The sequence below is a fragment of the Apis laboriosa genome, unplaced genomic scaffold, assembly GCF_014066325.1.
Source record: "Apis laboriosa isolate Shangri-la unplaced genomic scaffold, ASM1406632v1 scaffold122_cov146, whole genome shotgun sequence".
Classification (NCBI taxonomy): domain Eukaryota; kingdom Metazoa; phylum Arthropoda; class Insecta; order Hymenoptera; family Apidae; genus Apis; species Apis laboriosa.
In genome coordinates this window covers 284,056-299,102 of record NW_025221084.1, presented here as the reverse complement: position 1 = coordinate 299,102, position 15,047 = coordinate 284,056, and the positions used below count along the sequence as shown (strand labels likewise).

The 15,047-nt window shown below is 17.7% G+C and overlaps 2 protein-coding genes across 3 annotated transcripts; one reads left to right on the top strand and one right to left on the bottom strand.

Annotated features, from left to right (window-relative positions):
- The first annotated feature begins 2,207 nt into the window (after nucleotides 1-2,207).
- LOC122720268 lies at nucleotides 2,208-5,737 on the top strand. Its single transcript, XM_043946853.1, has 6 exons — nucleotides 2,208-2,578; nucleotides 3,141-3,296; nucleotides 3,925-4,186; nucleotides 4,414-4,524; nucleotides 4,860-5,216; nucleotides 5,288-5,737. Exons 1-6 carry the CDS (start codon nucleotides 2,399-2,401, stop codon nucleotides 5,509-5,511), a joined length of 1,290 nt encoding a protein of 429 aa, XP_043802788.1. The 5' UTR covers nucleotides 2,208-2,398; the 3' UTR covers nucleotides 5,512-5,737.
- A 975-nt stretch (nucleotides 5,738-6,712) lies between these two features.
- LOC122720231 lies at nucleotides 6,713-14,917 on the bottom strand. Of its 2 annotated transcripts, XM_043946791.1 has the most exons (10): nucleotides 14,852-14,917; nucleotides 14,636-14,728; nucleotides 9,776-9,910; nucleotides 9,187-9,344; nucleotides 8,734-8,965; nucleotides 8,365-8,563; nucleotides 7,800-8,038; nucleotides 7,596-7,689; nucleotides 7,254-7,466; nucleotides 6,713-7,169 (listed from the first exon to the last, which is right to left on the bottom strand). In XM_043946791.1, exons 3-10 carry the CDS (start codon nucleotides 9,884-9,886, stop codon nucleotides 7,054-7,056), a joined length of 1,362 nt encoding a protein of 453 aa, XP_043802726.1. In that variant the 5' UTR covers nucleotides 9,887-9,910; nucleotides 14,636-14,728; nucleotides 14,852-14,917; the 3' UTR covers nucleotides 6,713-7,053. The 2 variants fall into 2 exon arrangements, with proteins under 2 accessions (XP_043802726.1, XP_043802725.1); XM_043946790.1 differs by having other exon boundaries at nucleotides 14,636-14,896.
- Nucleotides 14,918-15,047: the final 130 nt, after the last annotated feature.

Genomic DNA, 15,047 nt, shown 5'->3' with positions numbered 1-15,047 from the left:
TAAATAAATCAGAAGATTTTTTAATTTTTTGTATACTTATATAGGATGTTTCATTAAATATTACCATTTTGAATTACTTATTATTATTCGCAGCGAGAAATATTTTGATTGACATTAAATGATTTCAAGAGATGCACATATTAATTATTAGTTTTTTGTAGGTGAATGCGTTAAAAACATATAAAGATCATTTATTAAATAGAATTATATATTTTTTATGCACCAATTGATGCAGTTTTTAATTTTATAATAAAAGTATTCATGTGTGAAAAATGATTAGTTTAGAAAATATTTTAATATAAATATTATTTAAAAAACTTCTTTCTCTTTTAACTTCTTTCTTTGCTAACTTTATATCAATAATTTTTTATATTAATATTATCATAACAAAAATGTTATTCTATAACATTGTGAAATATAAATATTCATTATTACTATTATTACTATTCTGACATAGATATTTAGTTTATATTAGATATTTAACTATGTCAACTATATTTGGTTGTATAATTGTGAAAATAAAATATACAGAAGAAAAGAAATTAGATATGTTATCAATTTATTTTAAGACTTAATAAAATGCGTCACATGCGAAACGATTGTATGTGGAGAATGAAGATATTTTTTTTTTTAAAAATCATGAGACTTTATTTACGAAGGATAATTACGATTATATAAATTTACAAAATATGCATTATTAGTTGCTACAAAATCCACATTGGTTTAGACGAATTATCAATATCAATAGAGTATCAATATGTGGTACACTATTAATTATATTATTGGGTTTACTTTATCGATGATGCATTGTGGATCAAAATATGTTAATTTTCATCACAAATTTTATCAGCATTATTGGAAAATATATATAGATATATTCATTGATTAATATTCAACAAGATGGATGCTCAGCATATTATGCGTTAAATAGTAAAAAATAAAAAAAATAAAAAATATCCAGTAAAAAATATTTTGAATCAACTTTATTCATATCATTAGAGAGAGTGTGGCCGACTTTTTAATTTTCAGGTACGATTATATGATTTAATATTTTCTATATACCCTCGACTTTTTTTTATGCGATTATTTGAAAAATAAAATTTATACAGAAAATCCGACTACATTACTCAATATGAAAAAACATAAAGAAATGTAAAATATCCGATATGTATATTTGAGATGATCATTCTATTAATTCGAGATGTAAATAGACGTTACATTGAATATATTTTGTAAAAAATTAATAAATTACAGTTATTATTAATAGCAGGGAAGTTTTCTTAACAATATTTACATCAAAATATTTCTTTTGGCATATAATCATTTTTGGCATATAATTTAGAGAATTAAAAACTGTATCAATTGATGCATAAAAAAATACACAGTTCTATTTAGAAAATAAAAGTTGGTCTTATTTTTATCTACCTACAAAAAAATTAATAAGTATATTTATCACTTGATCATTTAATGTTCATGAAAATATTTCTCGTTGCGAATTATAATAATATATAGAAAATATTTTTAACAAAAAATAATTTTTAATACCTTAGATTATTTAAAAGATGAATCAAAAAAAAAAAAAAAAATAGTTAATTTTTTTATAATTTTTATAAAGAACAATATTTTCATTTTATTATTATTTTAATCATTTTATTCTAAATTTTTAAAGCACTCAACTAAAAAATATTAAAATTAATATTTAATTTTCATAAAAAATTATTATTTTAATTATTTTATTATAAATTTATTTTAAAAGCATCCGAATATTTTTATGATGCGAAAAATAATTGTTATTTTTTATATTACTATAATTTTTAATATTATTTTATTATATCAAATTAGTTAATAAATTTTCTCATATTTATAAAATACAATAAATATTCTATCAAAACATATTTTTTTATTTCATCTATATAAATAATCGTCTATATAAATAATAATTATAACTATTAATTATAACTATAATATAATATTAAAAAAAAGTTAAGCATATGTTAGTTTACAAATATTTTTGTGTGCATACTTTATATCGAGATTTTGAATTATAATTAATTATCGATATAATGAATAGTAAATAGAATATAAATTTGAAATAGTTTAAAATCAACATTATATAATATGATACAATGAAATATTATATAAATAAATAATATTAAAATTTACTTAAAAATTAATATTATAAAAATAATAAAATAAAAAATATATGATTAAAGCAATAAATATCAAGAAAGTTAGGTTATCTTTCTTTATATCAATCAGCTGGGATAAGTTCGAATCAGAAATTTGTAAATAATTTGTAATAAGTTTATTAAATTATTATTAATATAAAATAATAATCTAGAGAATCAAATGCTAAACAAAATTTTGTTTAAAAAACTATAAATAAAACAGTGATTTTATGAATAGAAAAAAAATGAATAATGTTTTGAAATCTGAAAATGACGAAGTGAAACCAAGTATTATATTAGAAAGTCAAGATATTGAAAAGAATGAAATTGAAAAATTAAAAGGAGATATTATAGGAAATACTCTCTATAGTGGCAAATGGATAATTAATATTTTATTTTCAATATCAAAGGTAAGAATTAAGTCTTAAATTAAAATACATTTATTTATCTTATATAAGTTAATATCTTAAATTAATTTATTTTTTTTAATAAAATATTTAAATTTGTCTTTTATTAAAAAAAAAAATTAAAAATTATCTGTATGAATATAATTATATATAAATCAAATTATAATTATATATTAATTGATAAGTTCTATAAATTTATTTATTTTATAAAATATAAATGAATATTCATATGTATATTTTATATTTATTTATTTCATTAATTAGATAATAATATATTTATAATAATATAAATAATAATATAACTTTTGTTATAAATTATATATATTTATATTACTATTTATCTAAATAAATAAAAGATTTTTTCAAAATTATAATATATAAAAATAATATATAATAAATATAATATATAATATTATATGATATATAAAAAATATAATAATAAAATCATAATAATTATATTTAAGTTATTTGATATATATAATTTTTTTTAAATATTAAAATTTATTATATAATTATATTTTTAAACTAATTTAATTACAATATAAATAAATTAAATATTCTGAAGATTTCTGAAGATGGCTGGAATGAAAAGATAGAAAATGATTTATGCACATTATGGGATATGACTACAGAAAAAGACATTGTCCATTTTCTTATGGAAAATCACTTTTTTAAAATTGCAGAATTTGCTTTAAAGTCTTCTGAAGAACCAAGATTTACGGTATGATTTATTTCAAGATTTTATCTTTTATTTATATTTCATTTTCATAAATATATTTCATTTTAATTATTTCTATATTATATTTTTATTTTTATTATTTCTATATTACATTTATTCAATAAAACGCTTTAGAAAATATTTATTGAATTTTTTTATGATTTCTAAAAGAACTTATTTTAAGTTCTATAAGCTTTTTTTTTATTGAATCCTTATAATTATTATATAATTATTAATGATTTTGTAATTAAAAAAAAATTAAATATTGAATTATTAAAAAAATTTATAATAAAAAAAACAATCTACTATCTATTAGCTATATTTTAATTATTTTAATATAAAAAAGAATTAGAAGCTTATAGAATTTATATTATATAAATTAAAATTATAAGTTTTCATATTTTAAAAATTATAGAAAATATATATACATATTTTTTATATATATACAGATTTTAATATTTTAAAATATAATAAATTTAAATAAAAATTTTTTTTATCAAAATAGTTTAGTTTTGTAAATTAAATTTTTAAAATTATTTTATTATATATATATATATATATATATTATAATTATTATAATAGATAATAATTATTTATCTATTATACTTATAATATTTCTTATAATTTATAGGAAATAATTTTGGGAATAATTGGGAATATGACTTGTGAATCATCAGTACTTGACTTATTAGGAGAAAAAGAAGAATTTCTTGATATAATTCTTCATCTTCTTTCATCTGAAGATACTGCTATATTAGTGCAAATACTTCGACTTTTACGTTCTGCACTTTGGAATATTCAAATGAATTTAAAGTCAAAATGGAGAATTAATTTAAGAAAATCAACTTTTCTGAGAGAAGTAGTTCCTTTTATTTTAAAAAGTTCTACAAATGGTAAATATTATAATAAATTATGTATTTCTTATAGCATTTTATTTATTGTATTAATGTTTTAATATTAATAATTAATTTTCTAAAATCCAATATTTTGTTTAAATAAATAATATATAAAAATATTTTGTTAATAATTTATTTTTAATCTAATAATAATAATATTATAATTATAAAATTAAAAGCAAATAGATTTTTTATTTATTTCTATCTATAACTAATTTTTACAGAAGAACTTTTGATTGCAACCACAAATTTTCTACGTTCTTCAGCAGAAATTGATTTTCCATCTGGAAGAACATTATTGGATGAATTATTTGAGTCTTCTAGTTTTTTGTCAGGTGCTAAATTTTTCTATATTTTTGTGAAAAATTCTAACTCTTTGTAATCTGTAATTATTTAATATAAATAAATATTAATAAATATGAAATAACTTACGATAGAATATGAAAATAATAATGATGTTACAATCTAAACGATATGTATTCTAAATATATAATCTAAATATAAATCATCTAAACAAAATAGATATTGAACTAAATAACTAAATAACTAAAATAAGATCTATATACAATCATACTGAACATAACATTGCAAAAAATTAATTTATTTTTATAAAGCAGAAAATTTATTATAATTTATTAATTTTTAAAAACAAGAAAATTAAAATTTACAGGAATGTTAGAATCTTTTGAAGAAGTTTTTCCTCAGGATGAAACTTTTTATTCAGTTTCAACTTTGAAATATCTTGAAGATTGGTTAGAGCTGTTTTCAATTCTTCGGAAAGGTCATCAAATTCATCAAGAAATTTTACAAGAAGATAACTTAATTAGAATAGTAGAAATTCTACGAAGAATTTTAATAAGTTTTACTGATCCATGGAATCTTTATCCTTTAGATGAAATCAAAGCTTCTTGTATTCATAGATGTGCAGAAATGATTCTTGATTTTCGATGGAAAGGATTTTTAAGAGCAGATTCTACTATTGATATAGATGCAACGATTTTAAATATTATAGTTAGCATTCATACAGGTGAATTATATTATTGAATAAATAAATTTATTTTCTATAAAAAAAATTTATAATTATATGAATTTTTTCAGCAATGAAAGAAGAAGAGGAAGATTCCAAAGAAACAATGGCAGAATTATTGAAATATCTTGAAGGATATTGGATTGAAGTATCAAAAATTTCATCAACAAATGAAATTATAAAAATTTTAAAAATAAATGAAAAAACTGTTATTGACCATACAATTAATTTGTTAAAATCAAAAATTTCTGAAGAAAAAATTAATGATGTAATCAATAAGTTGTCATATGAATAAAATAAAATTTTAGATTTTATGTATAAAGATACTTTAAAAATGTTTGTTACAAAAAATTAATTATAATTGTTATAAAAAATTTCCAACTTATACAATTTGTACATATTCTCAACATGTTTATATGAACATTTTATGTTTTTTGAAATTAATAATGCGAACACTATGATAACAAAGAGTGCAGACTCTATTATATATATATTATTTATATAAAAATTATAAAAAGTTTAATGAAAATATATGTAATCTTTTTATCAATTATATATCTTCGAACAATTGATTGAATATTCATGAAACAATAAAATCGAAAAAATCAATAACATAAGCATTTCATTATGAATTCAATAGGAAACTAAAATTTACTTTTTATTACAAATTATATTTTGAATATCAATATGTAATTTTATAATAAGCATTTTGAATTTATTTAAAAATAATTATATTTTATATATATATATATAAATAAAAAATAAAAGTATAATAATAAAACATTGGTAAAATAACATAATTTATGAACATATTTTTAATAAATCCGCATTTTAATAATGGATAACAAGAATTAAATTAACTTGAATAAATTTTTAATATTGTAATCGTTAAAAAAAATTAAATTATTTTCAAAATTGAAAAATCTATCTTCATAAATCTATCTTCATAAATTTATCTTCATAAAAAAATATTTCTATTCTATGTTCTATTCTATGTTATGAATATTTTCATCATATTTTATAAATTGTATTACATTTTACATAAATTTTGTATTAATTTTGTATATAAATGTATACAGGATGATTATAAAAATGTGGGATTTAAAGGATGGATTCTAATCATCAAAAGTGAAAAAAATATATACGTAAAACTTACAATTAATTAATTTAAATAAATTTATTATTAAAATTTTAATAAATTTTATTCATCTCGCTTGATTTAATGCTCAACTTAAAATATTTAATTAAATTTTAATGAACACACACACACACACACATATATATATATATATGAAATTCTTTCATTGTTTTGATATCTGGAATTCACTTTCTAAAAATATCTCACATTTTTATAAATAATCTGTATAAAAATATTTATAAATATATAAACATAAACATATATATATATTTATATTTATATATTTATATTTTTTTAATTTAAAAAATTTTTATTAGAAAATTTTATATTTCTCTAAAGGTTTATAAATAAAAATTCGCATTATTCTATAATTTTATTGCAATAAAAATTTGAGTATTTCAAGTAGTACATTAATAATATACAGTTCATAGATACAAATGGAAGATTAATTCTTCCTTTTTTAAATTATTTCTCTATTCTCATTTTAATTCTTCTGTTTCTAATTATTATTTTCTTGTGTATAATTTTTATTTTATCCTATTCTTAATCAATGTATATTTTTCTTAATGCATAAATTTTTTTCCAACTATATATTCTTACTATACTTTATTGTATGTTCATTTGATGAAATTATTTTTTTTTTAACTTATAGTTCATTTTTTTTCTTGTATATTAACATCCTTTTTGTTAAATTTATTTTTAATCCCATTCTCCAATATACATTGCTCTAGATGTAGGAGGAATTACACCTCTGGTTGGTATAGGAAATCTTCCATATATATGATTATATGGTGACTCATTTCTACTATCTGAATCTGCAACAAAACAATAAATTTATTATTCATTTTTTAAAAACAGAAATTAGATAATATGAATTTTTGCAAAATATGTTCTAATACCAAGTCCACTTTCGAAACTTCGTGCGTGATACATAATTGGTGGTCTATTCCCTAAATGACCGTAAATTTGAGAAGATTGGCTATTAGCATATCCTGTACCAGTATACACAGGTACTTGCGTAGGTCTGTATCCTCTAGATGAGATTTTACTATTTTTTGCCATCTTTACAAAATTAGGAACGCGAGCTCTCAATCCGCAATAATACGGATCATCTGTTAAGGAAATTATATTAAATTAATATTATTATATATTATATATTAGATTAATTTTTCAAGTTTTTTTTTAATTTTTATATTTAAATGTATAATAAATTAAAAAAGTTATCTCAAAAAATTATTTACCATATTTCTTTTTGTCATCGTGTTTATTTCTCTTGTCTTCATTTGTTATTATAGATTTTCTGGCATAGTCATCTTCTATGTCATCATAATCAGGCTGAAATTAATCAAAATATGATTAAATAATATCGTTTTATAAATTACTTTAAAAAATAATTTATAATATATATAATCATTTTATAAATAACTTTAAAATTAAATTATTACTTTAGGTATATCATGACCATAAAGATTTTCTCTTGGTGGCAATTTTGGAGGTTTTTCAGTTCGTTTTTGTCTACTATTCGTTGATTGAATATAGATCTGATCTCGAATATCTCGATCTTGTTGAAATGATTCAGAAATTCCAATTGAAGATGAAACTCCTGCTATACTATATGGATCTTCATCAGGAATTGGTATTCTAGGTCGATTTTTAATATCCACCGGCCTTTGTAATGCTAAAACTAATTTATAAATATTATATTAAGTACGCAACAATATTAAATTTAAAATATATTTTAGAATATATACTTACTTTTTATTATCTGGGTATCCGGATACTCGGATATTCGTTATAATTTGTACTTGTTATACTTGTATCGAAAATATATACTTCTTAATAGATATCCGAGTCTTGTTATAACCCGTACAGAATTCAAGAATATATTTTTAATAATCTTTTCAATAGATATCCGGATACCCGTTAATTCGAGTAATAATAAAAGCCCTAATTTTAATATTAATAAGATAGTAATACTATTTTGATAGTAATACTATTTTATTACTGTACCTGGTGGTAACTTAGATTTCAACATGTCTAAACCGACAACATTTACAATGAGAACCCAAACAGGACATTGAAGAAGATCTGATTCAGTTCTAACAAAAACAATTGCACTTAGACATTGCATTTCTAGTCTTCTCCTATCTGGATATGCTCTTCGAGTTTCTCGAGAAAGATTTGTTTGAAATTTACTCATATCAAATACCTAATAATTTAAAAAAAGATTATAATAAAACAATGAAATAATTTAATAATAATTAAATAATAATTTATCATATTTATTATTATAATGAATAATATTTGCGCAAATAAAATGAAATAAAAAAAAAACTTTTAAAAAATTGGAATAATATATGTAAATAGTAAAATATTCACTTTCCCAGGTTTTTCGTGCTCTAACGCCCCTTGAGAATTCCGTGCAATTTCTGCTCCAATTGCGTTATCTTCCTGATTGGTTGGTTTTATATAAACATTATTTTTACACAATCTTTTTATTAATATATTCCCTTGTTCGTCCATTTTGATCTTTACTCCTTGATTTATGAGTTTTTTCGCCTCTTCTGTTTTCGGATCCCTCATAGGATTTTCGAAACCACATAAGCCTATTCTATGTTTTACAAATAATATATATAAAATTTAATCTTTTTTCTTTATAAAATATTATTATATTATTTATATTAAGAATATGAACTTCATAATTTTATTATTTAAATTTTAATAAGATAATAATTAAAATTTTTATTTCTTTTAATTTTTATCAATATCATTAGAATTTTTCTAGAAAAACATGTTTAGAAATATAAACGAATAATATTCATTATATCATACCTGAAACCATCGAATCCATCATTGGATCCATTGATCGTGAGAACTGGTGCCCTGGCGTATGCTTTTGCAACTCTTCGATTTCTTTCGAAAACGATTACTTTGGCCCAAATTTCATCATCGATTTGATTCCATTTATCCAATACTTCTTGAATATGATCCTGAAAAAAAATTATATATACATATATCATTATAGATAATTTCATTATATATTCATATCATTATATAAAATTATACACATATTATATCATTTTTCTAAATTTTTTTTCTCTACATTTCTCTACTTAAAGTATAAAATTGTCACCTTAAATATATTTAGAATCAGAAAAAATAAATTTTTCAAAAATTATTTATTAAAAAAAAAAAAAATATCATGATTGTAACAATTTTCTTTTACATGAAATCAAAAAATTTATTTTTTATTTCTATAAATGATGAAATTTATGTATTTAATAATTAAATGATAAATATTTAATAATTAAAATGATGTATCTTTATTCCAATATCATTAATGTAATATGTATCATGTTATCAAATAATTTTTATTAATCCATTCAATATTTCAACGCAGAAATTATTGTTATATGTTTACCTTGTAAAGTTTATCAAGATTATACCACACATCTTCTTCATCTTGATCCTCATATTGTGATTCAACAAGATTGTCCCTCGATCGAGATAGAATCTTCCTTCTCGATACCATTTTTCACCGAAAGATTCTCTCTATCTATTCAAAAATATTCATTTCATATAATTTTATATTATTTTTACTATTTTTATTTATTTAATATTTTATATTTTAATAATAATTTAATATACAATACAAATTAAACAAATGTTTTCATTTAATTCAAATAAAATTTAATAATATATTATATCATTTATTATACATTATAATAATTGAAATCATGATAAAAATTTATATTTGATTTTATATTTTTTTATTTGAATATCGGTCGATCATTGAGAAATATTGAAAAATAATTCAATTATTTTTTAATAATAAATAGAAATATCGATAAAAATCGATATTTTCATTATCGCAATATCATTAACTGAATTTTAGACTCATGATACTAATTAATTATTACAAAACACAAATGATATCATTTAAATATTTTTTTTAATATATATATAATATATATTTTTTATACAAATACAATATAAATATAATTAAAAATTATTAATTAAAATTTAAAATTTAAAAACGCTCTAAAATTTGTATGATATTCATTATTAATTGATTAAAATAAATTATTTTTATATCTCTTAAATTATAAGTTGTTATTGTACTTAATAGATACATTTAATATATTTAAACTCTCTCTTAATTTCTATTTTACTTCTATATTTTTAATGATAAAAATAAGCATTTTTAAAATAAGAAAAAAAAATTAAATTATAACATAAAAAAAATAATTCAAACATTAAAAACTAAAAATTTATATAATAATTTTATTTTGTGAAAAATTATTTATTTTTTTATATGATAATGATTCTAACTCATTAATATTTGAGAAAACAGAATTTTAATCACGATCAATTTTAATTGATGATATCTTTCACTTTCTTATAACAATGAAAAAGACAGATGAGCTATAAGTGGCTTTTCAATGCTGAAAAATTTTCTAAACTAATATTGCAGCTGGTGAAGGGGGCAATTGATACGAGTCTGGTGGCACTCAACCTTCACATTCTTCAGAGAGAAGTGAAAGCTACAAGTTTCAGGGAAATTCTATGCCGAATCAAAATCTTTTTCCCATAGTATTTAACTTCAGTATATATTAAAATAATAAATCATTAAAAAATTTATCATATTTATGTTACAATTTTTTATTATTTTTTTTTTTTAATTTTTTTATTTCATTTCATATTTCACTAATAATAAAAAATGTATTATATTTACATTATAATTTATTTTTCTTCGAATCAAATTTTTATTAAAAATTGAAAATATTTTGAATTATAATATTTATAATAATATTTTGGAATTGATTTTATTTTTTACAATATAATTTCTTATCTTTTTCAAAATGATCAAGTTTTTGTTATGCTATGTGTTTTACTTCAAATTATTATATATTATTATATATAACATAATATCGTTTATATATATATATAAATAATATTAATAATTATAATAATAAAAAGATTATAATATAAATTTAATAAAGAAACGAAATTAAATTAACAATTTTCATCATTTTATCGTCATCTCGCTTTGCTTTTGTCACTTTATTTAATGCAAACTTAAATTGTTAATTTAATAAATAAATTCAATCAAATTTTTTGTATTAATTTTATTTATTATTATTATACTTTTATATTTATTTTGTATTAACATTTATTTTAACTTTAAGAATTCTTAAGTATTACAAAGATATCTCACGAATATATTAACATAATAAATATATATATATATTTTTAAAGTTTGATTAAGTCAAGAGAAATAACAAAGTAATTTTTGTCAATAAATTTATAATCAATATGATTATAAAAAATATATTAAGTTATGTAGTATAATATATATTATTTTCAAATCTCTTATTTTTATAAATCAGATTTAAAACAATACGTGGAAAATTTATGAAATATAAAAGAACAATAGAAAGACAGAAAGATAAAAAACGATCAATTCAGAGATTAATAAATTAATTTCAAATTTTGCAAAATTATTCAATTTTAAAATTGAAAATCATGATCTTGTGATCAATTCGAAAAAAATATTTGATCCATAATATTAAAATTTCGAATTTAAAAATGTATTATATAATAATATATTATATATAATATTATAAATTATATTATAAATTATACAATATTAAACAAAAATTTAAAAAAATAGAATTTTGTTTTTATAATATGATTTTTTATATATATATTTATGGTATTCTTATATAAACTTATTTTATTTTTTTGATTCATTTCCGTTTTATTTCTTTTTATTTTTTGTGTGGGTAGATATAGAATTAATATATTTATAATAATTGAATGAATTTAAATATATGACTGAATATGTCTTAAATATATAACTAACATTGAATGTAAAAAAAGAAATATAATATAATAATATAATATAATATATGATTTAAAAAAAAATAATTATTTTTTTTCATCTTTTCAAAATTTATTCAAAACTCTTTTTTAAAAATATTAGTAGAATTAAATTTTTTTGTCTAGCTTATAATGGAACATGGAATATAAATTATGTCCAATATATTTGATAAAATTCACATTCATTTTAATATTTGAATGTCTATGTAATAGCTATATATCTTTAGTATTGATGAGAAGTTTACATTTTTAAAATTGACTTATATATCAGTTTTTCTATACTTGTTAAAGAACATATCTGTGCCATCAACATAAATATATATGAATTGAATATAAAATACATATATTGTAAAAAATATATATAATATGTATAAAATACATATTATTTTATCATACATGTCTTATCATGTTTCACAAATTACGTACATATGTATATGTATATATGAATATATGAATTATATATATATAATTTTTTAGGAATGATTATATAATTAAAATTTATATAAAATTTGCATTATATATATTATGCATATATATTATATATATATTATAATATAAGTTTGCATTATAATTATTCTTTTTTATTTCTTCATTTTCTTTAAATATTCATTTTAGAAGCAAATATTTTTAAATCTTTTTTTTAAATTTTTAATTTAAAAAATTTTATTTTATGATATATATAGATACATAAATATGATAATATATAAATTTATTATATATATATTAATTTTTTTATTATAGAATTAATGATAATATATATAAAATATATATTTGCATAAATAAATTAAAATAAACGCATAAGCTTATTTAAATTTAAGATATAATTTCAGATCAATTAATTAATAAAAATATTTTCTTAAAAGTATTTAGTATTTAATTCTTTAACATATATATTAATTCTATATATTTACATTTCTATATGTTTGAATTTATGGATAATTAAGTAATTGATTATATAATAAATTGATTATATAATAATTAATCAGATAAATAATCAGAGAAATCTTTATAATTATATCTGAATTTTTTAATGATTACATTTTTAATAAACATTCACAGATATGTTTATGTAATTATAATTAATATATAATTATTATTTGGTATTCTTATATAAACTTAAAAAATATCGTTTTATTTATTATCATAAATCCATAAAAGGTATTACAATTTTTAAATAGGTATATAAAATACATAAGAATATAATTAAACAATGAATATTAAGTACATTAATAAAAATAAATCAATAGAATTTTTATTGATTTTTTTTATATTATATTTATTTATTATATTTATTATTTTATTATTTATATATATTTATTATATTATATTTATATTATATTATTTATATTTTTTGATCTATGTGATTAAAGATTATTAAAGTTATTAAGATTATTAAAGATCTTTAAGTTTGTAAACAAATATTTACAAAAATTAAATATTTTTAAATTTTTAAAAATATAAATGAAAAAAAAATTTTTTTATATTATGTATTATTATATACATTATATATTTTTAATATTTTTAATATTATTATATTAAGAAATAATTTTAATTAATAAATTAAATAAAAAATTAATAATTATAAATGATCAATAAAAAATATTAAAATTAAAATTATAAAAAATATTAAAATTATATAATTTTTTTTATNATATATAAATAATATATATATATAATATATATATATAAATAATATATATATATAATATATATAATATTATTTATAATATATATAAATAATAATTAATTTAATTAATCTCTTCAATAGTAGTATACTTTCACTTTTGTTGAATAATCTAAAATCTTCAAATAATAGAAAATCTTATTAAATTATATTCATAATATATTATTTTTATCTTGAAATTTAGAAATTAATAATAATGTAATTATCTTTTACATCATAATTATTTTTATTATATATTTATTTGTATATTAATATCATAATTTAATATATTATAATAAAAAAGATAATATATTAATATAGGAATATTAGAAGAAATATTATTAATTTTAAAGGATTATATTAAATTATTTTTTTAGTAAATTTAAAAAAAAATATACAGTACTTTCATATATGTCAACTAATAAATTCCATATGTCATATATCTTTATATATTTTGAAAATATTTAAAAAATTTTTAATATGTTTTACATTTAAATCGTTAAAGTTTCAAATCATTCTTAATCTTAATCTTTAAAACGATAAACATAATAAAAAAAATCACGTGTAATTTTAATTTTGTCAGTTATGAAAAAATTTCAGAGACTATTTATGTGCATTTAAATCATTTAAATCATAATTCATAATAATTATATTTAAAAATTAGTTTTTAAAAAATTGAACATATCTATTAAATCTATCTAAAAATATATATTTCCATTTTATTAATTGGCATACCTTTCTTTGACAACAACTTTTCCAAATGCCTTTCAATATGGTTCGCAAATGTCAAAGGCACTCGCGTCTTCTCCATTACCCATAATTTATTTCCTGAAATCGTCAAATTCACGTGTACAATCTTTTTATTTCACTTTAATAAAATAAAAGTAACGAATAAAAAATTTTTCGATGTGAATTTTAATCTTAAAATTAATTAAAAATCTGAGAAATTACTCCAATGTTTTTTAATATGACGCAGCTTTGAAAGAGCTTTGCCCACTGGAGAGTGAGAACCTATCCGCCATCTTGGTGAACGCATGCGCCTTCCTCAAAAGAAGTCGAGGACAAAGACTACGCATGCGCAATTAATCTTCATAGTCCCCTCTTCACACACTATATGGGCCTGAATTGGGACAATAGGAGTAATGGT